Source organism: Pituophis catenifer, unplaced genomic scaffold (assembly GCF_029215685.1).
Source record: "Pituophis catenifer annectens isolate HBS135680 unplaced genomic scaffold, rPitCat1.0.hap2 SCAF_2, whole genome shotgun sequence".
Lineage (NCBI taxonomy): Eukaryota > Metazoa > Chordata > Lepidosauria > Squamata > Colubridae > Pituophis > Pituophis catenifer.
The window spans coordinates 85,428,717-85,446,053 of record NW_027256882.1 but is presented as its reverse complement, the minus strand read 5'-3'; the positions used below and the strand labels follow the sequence as shown (position 1 = coordinate 85,446,053).

At 37.9% G+C, this 17,337-nt stretch overlaps 1 protein-coding gene across 1 annotated transcript in view; it reads right to left on the bottom strand.

Moving 5' to 3' along the window:
* CACNA2D2 (calcium voltage-gated channel auxiliary subunit alpha2delta 2) overlaps positions 1–17,337 on the bottom strand; it is a 655,759-nt gene that overhangs the window by 472,653 nt on the left and 165,769 nt on the right. The window contains exon 3 of the mRNA XM_070933719.1: positions 246–362. Coding sequence (XP_070789820.1) covers positions 246–362 — 117 coding nt within the window. The remainder of the gene's footprint in view (positions 1–245; positions 363–17,337) is intronic.

Here is a 17,337-nt window from a genome sequence, read left to right as displayed (position 1 = left end):
GGGCTACCAGAAACATTTCACACAATCTTTAATTGTATATGTGAGATGCAAAGGAGAAAATATTTGGAAGAGCTGTGCAAGCACTTTGTTTAACATTATCCATTTCTAAGAAACATTCTGTGAAACCTTGCAATAAAGGATCAATCCATTTCCTGGGGATATCAGAACATCATCATAGGTACCAATTTGATTGCTTGCCTCCTGCCCGTTTCATCAGATACATTGAAACTCAGGAATCATGTTACCTTTAAAGCTTGGACTTTCTTGGCCAGGAGACTCTCAATGTCCCCTGCCACTTTCTCCACAATTTTTTCAGGGATGTTGTCTCTTACTTCAAATAAATTCTTCTTCTCATCATAGATCTGTTGAAAGAGATGAACAAAGAAAGAAATTGGAGCACCCACAAATTCAAACTTCTACAAAATACTTCTGGAAAAGGAAAGGAAACCAGTAAGAATAGAATATAGTAAATGTTCAGAGTAGGAAATATCATGAGCAATCTATAATAAAATTCTTAAACCAAACAATTGCCTATGGACAGTTTTTTAATTTTTTTCCTCATATGTTTAATATCTTAGCATTCCTTGCAGGGGCCTTTCTCTCATTGCAGTGTCTTGTGAAAAAAGCAACCTACATCTCACAGATTTTATATCTAATTTTAATCATTAGGCAAACTTAATTCATTGCAGGATGAAAGACTCTCCTCTGAAATTACCTTCAGTAGCAGATTAATCTATCAATGCAGGTATGAAAGATAGAAGTGGGAGATAGAAGTGGGAGACCTAGACCTCTCAGTCTAGGTCTCCCACTCTCTGGGGCAGAGTGATTGGCCCACCAAGCCAGCTTCTGTGTCTAACGTAAGAAATCACAAGTATAACCTACTCCTCTCCTCTCCTCTCCTCTCCTAATACCTTAATCACTATACTACACTGACTCTACATACTATTTATATTTACCTATAGCTCAATATCTATACATATACAGTACCTGCATATATAGTAGTAAGATATTCATATGATCAAATACCTTGTTCTTGACTATGTTGAATTGGATGTTTTTAATGTTTTTTACTGATTTTACTGTTTTATTGTTTTAATTTTTCTTTTTTTAAAAAAATCATTATATCTTTTCAGAATTATAAGCTACCCAGTCATTGACTGAGACAGGTGGCCATAGATTTGAAGAAATAAACAAATAAATAAAATGTATAACTGCAGTATTATAAAAGAGAAGGCAGTAAAGATGGATTTACAACATCCAGACGGTTAAGGTCAAATGTGCAGAGGATGTAAAAAGAAATACGGTAGATATAGAAACACAAGGTTTTTGAGTGTTTGAGTGCCTGGCCAGTTATTTAATTTCTGTGATTTTTGCTTTTCAGAACATCCTTCCACTTTTACAAGCTGAGCATGCCATGTGGTCGGAAGCCTTTGAAATTGAGATTCTCATTTTCTCAGGATATTTATGGCGTGCCCCCAAGCCTTAATCAGAAAAGTATTCTGCGAAATCCCACATATGCCCAATCCAGTGGTTGAAACCTAGCACACTGCCCTCATCTTTCCCACTGTGCATATAATTCAGTGGATACTGAGACTAGCAGCAGATGGTACATAGCTGAAGGTGGTGGCACAGCCAGTGAAGCTCAAAACAGACACTGAAACAGACTAATATGATTAAAAGTCTGTAGGAAAAAAAGAGGGAAAATATTTAGAGTAAATAAATGGAAATCATGCAACAGCAAGCTGTCTCATTTTTATAATATCTACAGACCACTGCTATCATAGCACTTGAGGTACTAGTGGCAATAGGGCTGTAATTTGCATCAGAAAAACCAATTAGTTCAGCAAGGTAACGGTCTCCACCTACATCCTTATCATGAGCTCTTAGAATTAGTTTCTCTTCACTTATGTCTTTGCATATACAAAAATACACACACAAATTTACAAAAACTACCCTCTCCAACCCGATGCATTCTACATGTTGAACTGTATTCCCTGTAATTTCCAATTAGTATTATCCAGCTATTATCTATCCAATTACCCTAAGAAACTCTTTAAATCAGTGTAGCCATGAATCAAATTATGGAATTTGTGGTCCAACAGACACAGAGAGCAGCAAGTTGGCAAACATTGATATAGAAGATGGTAACCAAGAGGACTCCAAGATTGTAAAACAGCCTGAACTCATACACTGCATTAATCCAAGAAAATTTGTGATTTACATAGTATACCATAGGGAAAAGAAACCATGGCACAGAATGGCCTGCCATTGCTGCAGTAAGCAGCAAGCCTGAATCCATGCTGAGAACAACCTCAACTCTGTTAATTGGCAATAACATGTAACCTTCTATCTATGCCAGACCAAAATGGGTGTGTATGAAAAAAAAAAATTCTGGGCATCTGTCTGAGAAGCTATAGATTATCAACACACATCAAAGACACACTGACGCCATTCAATGTGCAAATAGTAGTCTGGCTATATGATAGGTAAGTGCAGATAAAGTAGACAGGCCTTACTATTTCTGCATTGTATATGTCTTTCCACAGACTTTGAACAATGCACGAATAATATTATTGTTTCAAAATAAAGGCAAGCTTTGCGAAGCTGTTTCAGAAATAGATTTTTGAACACTGCAGCCTAAGTAGTTTATGGAAGGATGCAAATACCCAATACTGAATATTTATCCAATGTTGTTTCTGGCAGTGGGCCTCTTCCATGCTTTTCTAAAAACTGCCTTTGACCTGCTGTGTGAAAAGGCTGTTCCTTCCATGTCTTTCTAAAAAATGCCTTTGACCTGCTGTGTGGAAAGGCTGTTCCTTCGTGATAATATAAGGGCAGCTGGAGGTGAATTGATGTCCCTGAATACCAATCTAAGACTTTCCCCTTGTCAAACAGCAAGCTGTACATGCCAGAGGATGGAAAAATACTATACAAAACCATTTAATATCAGAGAACATGGTATAATGGATTCTTATGGTCTCTCTTCCCTTCTTTTATTTTTCTTTGGGTAACAGCATAACAAAGTAATGTGTTTTGAAGGCACAGCAGCTCCAACTGAGCAGCAGCAATTTGGGAAGCAAAAGAAAAAGGAACAACCTTCAAGGACAAAATCATGGATGCAGAGGGCATCCTGACACCAGCATTTTCCTATTATGAAATGCCAAATCTCTTCCCACCGGCTATTACTGATTTTATCCAGAAAAAAAAAATAAACTATTGTAGACTATGCTGTCTATTTGCCCCATTAGGTCCAGATGCTTTCAGTCTTTGGGAGCAATTCTGTATATACTTCTTTAAAAGTAATAAAGTAAGATGCTGCCTTTTATAGATGAAACATTTACCTATTATAGTTTTTTGTACATGTATCTTTCTGGCTAGGGATTATGGGAGCTAGCTGGGAATGATGACAATCACTATATGAAAATAAGTATGGTTACCATTGCAGAACAGATATATTTTATGAATCAGCCAGCAGTATGGATATAAATCCAGAGAAAATGCTTCTGTTGTCAGTAACTGTTTCAATGAATATGTCACTACTGCTAGTTATTGTGTTGTCTACAAATAAAACTTAAATACAGATCAATGGTGGGTTGCCCCCGGTTCAGAGCTGTTCACAAGAACCAGTAGTAAAACTGGCGGGAGGCCCCGCCCACCGCTCCGGATGTCGTCATCAGCAATCTCGCATGCGCAGAAGCTTCTGCGCATGTGCAGAAGCAAGGTCCGTGCGCAAGCAAAGCGAGGGCGCCCGCGCGATCCCATTGCAAACCGGTAGCAAAGGTAAGAGCCTTGGTACTACAGTGGTTTAAAGCACCCTGTTATTAACACAGCTGCCTGCAATTTACTGCTGGTTCGAATCTCTCCAAGGCTCAAGGTTGACTCAGCCTTCCATCCTTTCTAAGGTAGGTTAAATGAGGACCCAGTTTGTGGGGGCAATAAGCTGACTTTGTATAAATATACAAAAGTATGAAGGCTATTGCTTAACGCACTGTAAGCCGTCCTGAGTCTCTGGAGAAGGGCGGCATATAAACCAAATTAAAAAAAAAAAAAAAAGTAGAACCCACCCCGATACAGATCTATGCAATATTGTACACTGGGCTTTATTTCTTAATAAATATCTATAGATAAATAAACGACATGAAATTAATGAGCAGGAAGTAGAGATAAGAATTTGTCTGAAGTTAGTGTGTTTTTAACAAGTGAAGCAGGAAGGGAGCCTCTTCCCCTCCAGGTGTTGCTCAGCTTTAACTTTCACAATATCTAATGGCAAAACACATGGAAAACTGTAATTCAGCAACATGGTTAGAAACACGGCTTGGCCACCCTTAATCTAAAGTTATTTGTGAGTAGTGAGATGGTCATGTTTGCTGATCAGACCAAATTATGCAAAGTAATAAAAATAAACAGATTGCAAAGTGCTCCAGAAGGGCTTTCTCAAAGCTGGATAAATAGTAACAGCATGAAAATGTTTTAATATAAACACAAAATGGTGCTCATGGAAAAAATAACTATATCAATCCAATGACAGTGTATGAGTTACAGATCTTGGGGCCATGATAGGTAAATTTAATGAAAATGGCAACCTGTGGTAGTCAACTGTGAAAAAAACAAAAAGATGATAAAGATAAAAAAAATAAACTGTCAGTATTATACTTTTTCAGTTATCAATTTTTTTATAAGAAGGTTGTGGACATACTAGAAATACTCTGTGGAACAATTGCTGCATCTCAAAAAGTATATTGTAGAACTGGAAAAAGTAAAGAACTGATAGGGAGTTGGATCAACTCTCCTCCAAGATAAGGTTACAATAACTGAGCCTTTTTAAGTTTAGGGGGAAAAAAGATTAGTCAGCGGAAGTATATGCTCATAAAATTATGAATTGCATGGAGAAAACAGATAAGGTTTTTTTTTCCTTATTCTTTCATATATTAGAGCCTGAAGCTCTACAATAAAGCTGAATATTGGGAAATTCAAGACAGGCAAAAGGACATACTTCTTGTACAATTAAACTATGTAATTTGCTACTTCATGTGGTGGTAAGAGGCCCTAACTTAAAAGCAGATCAAACAAACTAATGCATGATTAAGTCTTCAGTAATAGCTCGCCTTAAACATCTCTAAGACCTCTTAGAGACGAACAAATATTTCATTGTCAATTGTTGGGTGAACGGAGCAGGCTGTTGAACTGGATATGTCATTGGCAAAATCAGTATGAATGATGAGAAACAATAGAGTTTTATGGTCTAAGAAACAGGAAAAGAGAAATCGGTGAAACTTAAAATGTCAAAAATTGAAAAGCCAAAATATATAAGTGACAAGAAGTACCATGTTTCCCTGAAAATAAGACCCTGTCTTATATTTTTTTGAACCCTGAAATAAGCGCTTGGCCTTGGGGCATGTGGAGCAAGATGGGGCTTCTCTTGCCATCTTACCTGATTTCCAGCTCTGTCCCCCTAATCCTAACCAGAGGAAATGGCAGGGACTGGCTGCGCATGCATTTAAATATTTTTGGGGAGGGCTTATTTTGAGGGAGGGCTTATTTTCAGGGGATGGGTTATTTTAGTGCATGCGCTCAAAAGCACGATTGGGCTTATTATCAGGGGATGTCTTATTTTCAGGGAAACGGGGTAATAAAGAAGAAGACTCCCCCAAATCATTTCAAGCAGCTAAAATGAGAATACCATGCAGGGAGTGAAATGCCTACTACTTCCAAATATTTTTACAACTTCTACAAAATTTGAATGTTCTCAGTAGGCTTCTTCTGTTATGCAAAGCTTGTAAAAGCTCAAAGTGCTGTGCATTTCCCAATCATTTCTGAGAAAAGACATTGTTTCACTAACTGTTCTGTGAGAACATTTTCAATTTTTATAACTTAAAAAATGGTACAAGAAAAACAGCCACATTTGCAATACTATTGGCAAGGTTATTTCTGAAGGACTTTAAAAAAAACATACAGCTGATCTTGTTTCCTTACTATGGGAATGAAAAAGATAGTCAGCTCAAATCTACACATACGTATTCAAAAGTGCATTTCACTGGCCTCAATACAATTTACCATTGGACTTTTGACTCTTGGGGTTTTCAGGCAACCTTCATGGGCAATTTATTGTTAATTCTGATTGCTTTAATGTTATTGCAGATTGAATTGTAGCTTACTATTCAGAATCTATATAATAAAGGTAAACCGTCAATCAATTAATCAACGAAGAAGCAAAAAAGCCAGCTCTAGGTTACATTGAGGTTTAATGATCCTGAATGATTAACCATGTATATGTGACCAATCAGAAATAACATTTCCAATGCAGAAAAAATGTCTTCCGTTTTTCTCTATTTTTCCAATTGACTCATAGAGTAACGTAGAGAAATGATATGTGCAAATAAAAATAAAATTGCTTTTAAATAAGTTTTACTGTAAAAATATTATTGATCAATTGCATGCCATAAAGTTGGTGTTGACTTTTAGGGATCATATGGGTTTTCTCCACAATGATCTGTCCTTAAGCTGGTCTTTCAGTTCTTTTAACAATAACCACATTGTAATATCAAAATGCTGCACTTTTTTCAAGGTCTGCCTGCCTTTATTATTCAATGTCATAGGATAATTGATTATATACTATCAAGTCAGTACCAATTCATAGTAACAACATGGAAAGGACTTCTCCATGATGAACTATCTCCAACCCAGACATTCAGGTCTCACAGTCATGTACTCATTGCTATTATAATTGAATCCATTCACTTTGTTGCTGGTTATTATCATCTTCCCCTTCCTTCCTTCCATCTTTCCCAAGAAAGGGGAAAGGGGCTCTGTTTTTGCCTAATATGACAATTTGAACCTCAACTGCAGGGTGCAGTGGCTCTGTGGTTAGAATGGAGGCTTGACAATTGGCTAGTCCGAGTTTGAGACCCAGGTACTATATGGAGGGATGAGCTCCTGCCACTCACTTCAGCTCCTGCCCACCGAGCAGTTCAAAAGCATGTTAAATGCGAGTAAATAGGTACTACTTGATATTTATTCATGATATTTTCAGATGTCTTCTCCAAAAGCATCAATACTATTTCTATCCTGCTTCTTCAGACTCCAGCTTTTATATCCATTGCCTGCACAATTCTATTTTTCTAACTATAGGCCCATCACTGCATCAAAAAATTGCTACTCCAGAGGTACTCCAGTCTGAGATATATTTCTTGATTTGTGGATTTTCTGCTTTTGACAGTCAGTCCAAAAAAGGCATAAACCAGGGGTGAAATGCTCCCGGTTCAGACCGGATCAGGTGATCCGGTAACAATTGTGGCAGGTGGTTCGGAGAACTGGTAACGATGGCGATGTGAGGCTCCGCCCACCCACCCAGGTGTCGTTACTTCCTGCTTTTAAAAGGTAAAAAAAGGCTCTGATGATCATGCGCCACAGCTGTGATCGTAAGCCTTTTTTTACCTTTTAAAAGTATTTTTTTACAACCTATTTGCCCAAATAGGTTGTAAAAAAAAGCTTTAAAAAAGAAAAAAAAGTTGGCCACGCCCACCCAGACACATTACCCCCACCACCGCCAAGCCATATCCACAGAACCGGTAGTAACAAATTTTACATTTCACCACTGGCATAAACTATCCACTATTTCAATAACTAAGCGCCAATTCTAAAGATAGTTATCTTGAATTTCATCACTAGTGCTTGGAGATTATTTTCACTTATTAAAGTTGCATCCAGTACAGCATATATTATGGATATTTCTTCCTCCAATTTAAAGATCCTGCTCGTTTTATTTCAGTCCAGCATTTCTCTATATGTATTCAGCATATAGTTACAGGATGAAATGGATGGATTTTCTTGAGTCTTTACAACTTGTAGCCCTTCTTATAGTTGTTGTAATTATTGTTGTAATTATTATTGTAAGCTTACTATTAGCAATATAATTTGCAAAATCTTTCTGCATAATTGAGTCGGCGTCTGTGGAGATAAGAAAGCAGGTTGAGATCTCCTTGTACATTTCACTTTCTCCTACTTTTTTAAAACCTTGAATAGGGAAATTCTGCAATGTTTACCAATTTCTAATTCTTTCTATCCATCTTTCTGTCTTTCTATCTATCTATCTATCTATCTATCTATCTATCTATCTATCTATCATAACAGAAAATGCCTATTTCCCTCACAGAGATAATCATCATTTCATACTTCTTTCTAAACCTGGGAGGAATGAAATGGAAATCAGCTCCTCTCTACTTCTAGGTCCTTACTTGTTAGTATAGTTGAATATTAAATTTCTGCTTCCAGTCGAGAATCTTGTAGGAGAATCAGCAACAAAATACTGAAACATACACTATATATAACAATACATAAATATAAGGAAAAATGCTCATTTTAAAATTTAAAATATGAACCCTCCTTGTCCACCAAAATAATTTTGGCAATATATGAAAAATAGTTCATAGTTTCAATTAAAGTAATTCAGCAAAACTTCCAATTAGAAAGTTGAAAGTTAAAAAAAGGACTCTCCAAAGAAAAAACAAAACTAGAAGAAATGCAGGTAAATATCTCTCCTACAAATTCTAGATCTCACTTTCAACAAGAAGCCCCAAAGCACTGGTGTCAAACTCACTGCACTGTGTTGCTGTCATGTGATGTATTGTGACATTTTCCTCTTTGCAGAACCGGGGTGGGCATGGCCTGTGCATGACGCATCTGGCCCATGGGGCATCTGTTTGACACTCCTGCCCCAAAGACTGAGTGGAATTGAATTGAATTGAATTTATTATTGGCCAAGTGTGATTGGACACACAAGGAATTTGTCTTCAGTGCATAAGCTCTCAATGTACATAAAAGCAATAAATAATAAATCACTTACAGTATAAATCACTTATGGGGAATACCTTTACCGGGACTTTATGATCAAGGAACTGAGACAGTTTAAATTGTAGAGTAGGTTGAGAATGCCTCGGTTAGGTTCAAAATACTTCTGATAACATATTTCCCACTCTTTAGTATTTAGTAGATTGTGCAAATCTTGTCAAATTTGCATTAACCAATTTGTAGCAGGATATAGTACTGAGCACAATAACCAATATTCTGAATTGCTACTCTACAACTGTATTACATGTGGTCTACGACTGTATTCTCTGTATTACAGAGAAAGTGCTTGTAGAAATAAATTAGGATTAATAAATTAAGAGAGTGGGCACTTGTGTGTATGCTTTGCTCTCTCAAGAATAATCAAACTAAAAGGTCAGAATTCAAAATTATTGGAATACTACTATCTTCAATGTGTTTAGATATTTTAGTCAGGTTACTTTAAAAGGAAGAAATCATTCATTTGAACTTGTTAATTCTTGGAGTAGTCAGTGCATCTGAATAATCCAGACCATAGGTTCTTCTTCCCCATTAAACTGTACTTCATGAATCACTTTTAATACCGGGAATCAATAAAAATGGACATTTAAGTGTCCATATTATTTCCAAAAGGCCACAGGAAAGCCAAAATTGAGTGCTTCTTGAAATCTAGAAGAAACACTGTGCAACATCTATTCCCCAGGCTCACCTGCTTATCTTAAATGTCATTGTCTGGTGCCTGTATTTCATAGTGTTTTTGCAATCATAGTGCTGTCTCTATTACATTAATAAGATGTCAACTTCTTTGCAGCATCAAGGATATTCAAAGCAGGCAGGGACAGGAGGGACGTTTGCTTTCACTATTAGAAGCCCTGAACAATCATCACAGTGGCACTGATTTTGAAAATGGTGTGAAATTTAGTACAAAAAGGAATAGACACAGATCGTGGTGGCAGAACTGATCCATGGCAGAAAGGCAAGAGAAAAGGGGAATAAATAAGGACATGTTTTTTGAAGGAATGCTGAGCAAGGACAAAACAGTAAGATTTTGAGAGCGCTCCAATCCAGCCAGTTTAGTTCGAGGCAGAGATCAGCACAATTTCAGTGTCACCTATGACATCAACCAAACTGCAGCAACATTGCAAAGTCTTCCAGTAGTCACAGTCATGCTGATCCAAGATGCTTGTTGTTCTCAGAGGGAGGTAAATAAGCCAATTTTAAACAGGATGCACATGTTGCTGACTCAGAGCTAAGTACTGGCAGGCAAAGAAAAAAAAAATCTACAGCTGCTCTCCCCATTTCCATTCTCCAGCATCCCCCCAATAAGACCCACTTTCTATGAGAACATAAATTTGTGTGTGGCATAAAAAAAACCCTTTTCTTCTATGTACTTTGCACTCTTAAGCAGTTTTATTCCGATAACTAAATAATAACCAACCAACTATCCTAGCAATTATTTATGAGGAGAAACAAACTGATGTTTGTGTTTATGTAGACAGGTCCTTATAATGAAGCAAACAAATGCAAACACACAAAAAGTTCTGGTTAATTAAATAGTAGTTCCAGGTGCATAAATGGAGCGTTGTAAGTACAGCGTTGGCAGAATTAACCTAACACTGAAATGATAAATAAATAATTCATATATAATCCATGTTCAGCATTTGACTTCTGCAATAGAGTAGTAAACGTCTGGAACACTCTACCTTACCCTGTTGTTAGTCTCTCTAACCCCCATACCTTTTACCTTAAACTGTCTACTGTGGATCTTTCACGTTTCTTAAGAGGTTCTTAAGAGGGCGATGCATAAGCGCACCAGCGTGCCTACCGTCCCTCTCCTACTGTCCCCATTTATATGTACTCATTTTATGTGTTTATGGCTATGTTTTGCTTATTTATTTCCTTTTATATGTGTCCATGTCTATGTCTATGTCTGTACTGTTACTTGTTTCCTTGTACTTGTTGACAAACAAACAAACAAATAAATAAATAAATTTTCCCTCTCTCCAAATCCTTGACCAAAGGACTGCAAATATCAAGTTCATAACTGTCATTTCTCTTACTGGAATGAAGAGGGAAGAGACCCTTCTTTATTTTCCATGGCACCTGAAGGCAGGACAGGAAGCAAAGAGTGGAAGCTCATCAAAGAGAGATCCAATCTGGAATTAAGGAATCCTGCCTTGGGCAGGGGGTTGGACTAGAAGACCTCCAAGGTCCCTTCCAGCCATGTGAAACAAAGTTTATTTGCACATATATACAAATATGCACAAAACAGCCTTTTCTTGATGCCTACCAGAAGGTTGATCTAAAAGCCCTAGCTCCCCCTTTATTTTATGACCTGTAGTCCCTATTCAGGATAGAGTTGGGACAACTGGATGGAGCTGAGCATTTACTGGCTGGACGCCCTTCCTGACGCCTATGCAAAGTTCACAGATTTTTTTCTTTGTGCCCTAGGAGAGAGAAAAATCTGTCGCTATCTAGGATTGAACTCTCAACTTTCTGAGTAGAGGCAAGCATCTTCACTACTAGACCACCACGCCACTCTTACCTAAAAGCCCCAGCTAATAGGCTAATTTCAAATGTCATCAAGTATCCTATGGTAAATGAACAGTACCTCTGCATATGAAAGTGATCATCACTGTTACCTGAACTACTTTGGAAGAATAACAATTACAGAAAATGTATGTTCTGTTCTAATAATGGTTCTAATATCCAAATAGAAATAGCACTGCTGTTGTTCTATGTGACCTTTCAATATAAAAACAAGGAATAAAAAATGCAAGGAGTTATTAGGGTGGAAGAGACTTATACAGAGGAAGAAAATGGAAAACTGGTAGGAAAAATCTGCCCCAACAGCCAAGGAGAGCTGTGTGTTCTCAGGAGTCAATAAATGCCGCCTGGATGGAAAGACAGAAAGAAGGGCACAAGGAACACAAATGAATTATGAAAAAGAGCTCTTCACACTGTATTTATTTAGATAACTGTTTTACGGATAAATGAGCAGCTGCCTAATGTGTTCACCTTTTAATATAGTTTTTTCAATGCAGAAAAACTATAATGTGTATAAGCTGGTGTAAGCCTGCAGTACTGTAGAGATCTTAAAAACAAATTTGTCTTGTGGGAGACTTCACCATTTTTTGCCCTCCAAACAATTTAAAGATATTCATAGAGCACATACACTGTTTCTCCTCATTACTCAAAATAAGTCATACATTAGCCATGAATATCCAAGCTGTTCTCAGGGCCCATCATGGGCAGTCCCTACCTTCATTTCTAGCCAGCTGCTCATTACCCAGAGCCACCATCTTCTAAACATCAGAGATATCCATTAGCTTGTCTACTTGCAAAATTCTAAATGCCAAACTCTAGACCTGCTGCCTCCTAGAATGGGAGTAATTGTTCTGTCTCTGTTTATGTCTGAGCCTACTGTCTAGTTGACAAGCTATTATCTGTTACAGATTTATTAGGCAATTACAAGGATGTGAAAAAAGAAAGACAATGACCTGAAATGTTCTGGTAGCTGTATCAGACTGTCCTGTTAACTTAATGCTGTTTTGTACCAACTACAGATAGTCCCCAACTTACAGCCATTCATTTAGCGACTGTTCGAAGTTACAATAAATTATTATTTATTGTATAAATAAATAAATTATTTTATTTATGAAATAAATAATAATTTATGAAATAAATTATTTATGACATGTTCACACATTTAGGACCGCTGCAGTATCCCCACGATAATATGATCAAAATTTGAATGCTCAGCAACAGGAAAGAATTTAGAATAGTTACAACATCCTGAGGTCATCTGATTGCCATTTGCAACAAGCAAAGTCAATGGGGGAAACCCACTGCGTGATTCACTTAACAACTGTAGTACGTTGCACATCAAGGGGGCAAAAAAAATTCATAAAATGAGACATGAGTCATTTAACAACTGCCTTGCTTAGAATGGAGATTCAACTGGGGATGTAAGTAGAGGATTACATGTGTATATAGAAACACAGGTCTCTTCAGTTTCTGTTTTGTCACTGTCCTAAACTATATCAGAATTTGCACTTTCCTTGTATTACGTAGCAGTAGATTTTTGTTTAGCTTTGACAATACTTTTACCCTTCATATTTTCTATTAGTCTTACTATTGACCAGGAACCTGGATGAGGCTCTAGGGAACAATTTTTGCCAATTCTGAAACTTTCACTGAGAGCCATTCTACTTCTAAGTACAATCGATCATGCCTACTAAATCCCCAATGTCCTTATGCATTTTCTTATGTATTAAAACAATCTTTCTCCCCGACCTCCTGTTGCTATTGAGAAACACAGTCATGATTCTAGCTAATCTAGCATATACTGTATTTCTTAGAAAGGGTCTAAGGAGCTAAGAGGGTGCTGAACTTGGGACTTGATTTTTGTAGAATGTAGAACCCACAAGCTGGTGCACTTTTAAAAGAAGGGAGGGTAAAGGCTGATGCCTCTGCAGTGACCAAATCATCCCCACAGCCAGTCTATAAGGACATTTTTGTTCATTGTTTGGCCTATCTAGAGCCTTAGTGAGAAACATGATCCAATCCAGATGCATCCTGTCTTAAGGTCTCCAACTAAAAGGCACTCTTTCCAATGTCTCCTTTGTCCTACCTCCCTCTTTTAAAAATATGGCTTTCCCAGGCTTGGTACAATTTGACCCAAATTCTGCTTCCCCACTCCCCCACCCCCGCCACCAGACTGAATGTTTCAGAAAATACTGCTGCTGCTTGGTTTCTCCATCATGGCCTTGAGACCAAAAAAATAGAGGACTATTTTGGAATCTGAAGTTATTGAAAAACAAGAACAAATTCTGAACGAACAATCAGAAAACCAGAAGCCTGCTCTCCTGTGATAATTTTTAAACATCTATGACCAACCAGGAAGACGTCGTGTTCTACTTCCTCCAAAAGGAGATAAATATACTTGTTTTGATTAGTGGTTTGGAATCTATTCTTTTTATCAGTGGCACCATCTGTGATCTGGAGAATCTCCTGCTGCATAGAAAAATTTTCAAATTCTGTGTAATGATTTCTTTAGTCCCTCTACCATACCTACTTATTAAACCTCGATCCCCTTTTAGTATTATTCTCTCTCTACTAATGTTTTCTAGAATAGGCTGCTGGTCTAATGTTGTGGGGTAGTGGCCAATTTACCCTTTTTTTCTGGAAATGTTTATGGCAATATGAATTTGCACGTGTAAAGATAAACATTAACATTGTTTTCCAAAGAAAAGACAGTTAAATTTTCCCCAGTGAGGATTTTCTAGAAGCTTATAGAATTTTAGCACGTTGGAACTTTATTTATTCATGACTGCATTTTTTTAAATTTTTTTTTCTAGAAATCTAGAGGGTAAGGAGGCCAATTTCAAACCCAAACCCAAAGCATAAGCCAGAAAACAATGAATTTGACAACAAGAAAGGAAGTGGGAAAAAGGAAGGGGCACTTGGCTATAAAACAGGAGTTGTAGCAAGCAAACAGAAAGCCAGTCATAAAGAAGTCACTTGCCTGTACGCTAATGCTCAAAGTATAGGGAACAAACAGGGAGAACCTGAAGTCCTAATACATGAGAGCAGGTATGATATTGTCAATATTAGTGAAGGATCCAACCCATGACTGGATTATACTATTAGAGCAATATAATATGTTCAAAAGAAACAGATCCAACAAAAGTGGAGGAGGGATTACATTGTATATCAACTATACAGAAATACATTATACCAAGGATGAAGGCCTTCTTGAAGCTGACAGGTACTAAGACAGCTGATCTGCAAGATGAATAGGGTCACTCAGTAAAAAAAGAGAAGTCTGCCTGCTTCACTGCATTGCTCTGCCACAGTGCATACATCAGGAACTGTAGGTGATCTGTGGGATGTTAGACAATGATTTCTTGCTTCACAGGTTGGCAGGGCAAAGTCAACCCAAGCCATGCACATACAGTTGCAAGAAAAGGTATGTGAACCCCTTGGGATTACGTGGAGTTTTGCAGGAATTGGTCATAAAATGTGCTCTGAATTTCATCTAAGTCACAACAATAGAAAAACACAGTCTGCTTAAAATAATACTACACAAACATTAGATGTTGCCATGGTTTAATTGAACATAACATGTAAACATTCACAGTGCAGGGAGGAAAAAGTATGTGAACCTTTGGATTTAATAACTGGTTGACCTTCCTTTGGCAGCAATAACCTCAACCAAACGTTTCCTGTAGTTGCAGATCAGACCTGCACAACGATCTGGAGTAATTTTGGACCACTCCTCTTCACAAAACTGTTTCAGTGTAGCAATATTCTTGGGATGTCTGGTGTGAATCACTCTCTTAAGGTCATGCCATAGCATTTCAGTCGGGTTGAGGTCAGGACTCTGACTGGGCCACTCCAGAAGGCGTATTCTGTGCTGTTGAAGCCATTTTTTTGTTGAATTACTTGTATGCTTTGGGTCATTGTCCTGTTGTATCACCCATCCTCTGCGGAGCTTCAGTTGGCGGGCAGATGGCCGTACGTTTTCCTGCAAAATGTCTTGATAAACTGGAATTCATTTTCCCATCAATGACAACAATCTGTCCAGGCCCTGAGGCAGCAAAGCAGCCCCAAACCATGATGCTCCCTCTGCCATGTTTTACAGTGGGGATGAGGTTTTGATGTTGGTGTGCTGTGCCTTTTTTTCTCCACACATAGTGTTGTGTGTTCTTCCCAAACAACTCAATTTTGGTTTCATCTGTCCACAGTATATTTTGCTAGTAGTGCTGTGGAACATCCAGGTGCTCTTTTGCAAACTTCAAACGTGCTGCAATATTTTTTTGGGACAGCTTACTCCGTGGTGTCCTCCCATGTACTCCATTCTTGTTTAATGTTTTCCTTATTGTAGATGTGTCAACAAAAATGTTAGCATGTGCCAGAGATTTCTGTAGGTCTTTAGCTGACACTCTACGATTCTTCTTTACCTCATGAAGCATTCTGCGCTGTGCTCTTGCAGTCATTTTTACAGGATGATCACGCCTAGGGAGAGTAGCAACAGTGCTAAACTTTCTCCATTTGTAGACAGTCTATCTTACCATGGACACATGAACATCAAGGCTTTTGGAGATACTTTTGTAACCCTTTCCAGCTTCATGCAAGTCAACAATTCTTGATCGTAGGTCTTCTGAGAGCTCTTTTCTGCGAGGCATGGTTCACATCAGACAATGCTTCTTGAAACCAGTAAACCCAAAACAGGTGTGTGTTTTTAAAGGGCAGGACAGCTGTCAGCAACACATCCAATATCATCGCACTGATTGGAGTCAAGGTTGGCTCACTCCTGGCTCCAATTAGCTCTTGGAGAAGTCATTAGGCTAGGGGCTCACATACTTTTTCCTCCCTGCACTGTGAATGTTTACATGTAATGTTCAATTAAACCATGGCAACATCTAATGTTTGTGTAGTATTATTTTAAGCAGACTCTGTTTTTCTATTGTTGTGACTTAGATGAAGTTCAGAGCACATTTTATGACCAATTCATGCAAAACTCCACGTAATCCCAAGGGGTTCACATACTTTTTCTTGCAACTGTAAATATCCCCAAAAACAGAAGGCAGGTGACATAGGGATTGTAGGGTCAGAAGAGATCTTTATCCACCACATCCCACCCATTCACTCCTGTGCTGGTTCACTGTTTTTCAAACTGCTAAATGGGTTCTAGTAGTTTTTGAAAAAAAGTTTATCATATTTTTTTAAAAAATGCTAAATTCATGTTTAAAACATGCCTGGCTGACAAAGAGAAAACAGTTGCTTGGTACAACTGAGATACTTCCCATTTTATCTCTCAATTGGCACACACATAAACCCTCCACACTTGTCAGGTATTTTTCAAGCTTGTTTTGAACTCTGGTTTACTGCTCTTTTTTGGAAGCTCTGTAGACCTGGGCCTGATCTGAAAAGTGAGACAGGCTGCTCAGTCAGCAGAAAATTCTTCCTAGGCAGCCACTAAAATCTACTGATCAAATCTTTTCTGCCACCACCAAAACCAGAATGGTCTTAGAAAATACGATAGTCCCCAGGTTTTAGATGAGAAGGTGCTTGGCCTCAAGTACCCTGAATATATCTGGCCTTGAAATTGTCAGCAGTTACATCACTGAAAAAGTTTCCTTAGATTATATCTACCACAAAATCCATGTCAGGAGAAGAGGGAAAACTCTATTTAGAATTGGTATAGATTTTAGATTGCATCAGCTGTAACTAAAGACAAAACAGACCCGACAGATATAACATCATGAGGACCTGTCATATAAAAATAGGCACTGGAATAGTACCTACTGTTTGTGTCTGTGCTGTTATTAGAGAGAAGTGAAGTAGAGTTCAGATACAAAGGAGGAGAAAGCACACACACACACACACACACACACACACACATCTTATTAAAGCACCAAACAATATGACATCAGCATTCTTGCACCAGAGTGCTTGAAGAAATTATACAATTCCAGGAATAGTTACTAACTGTGACATAAATAGAAT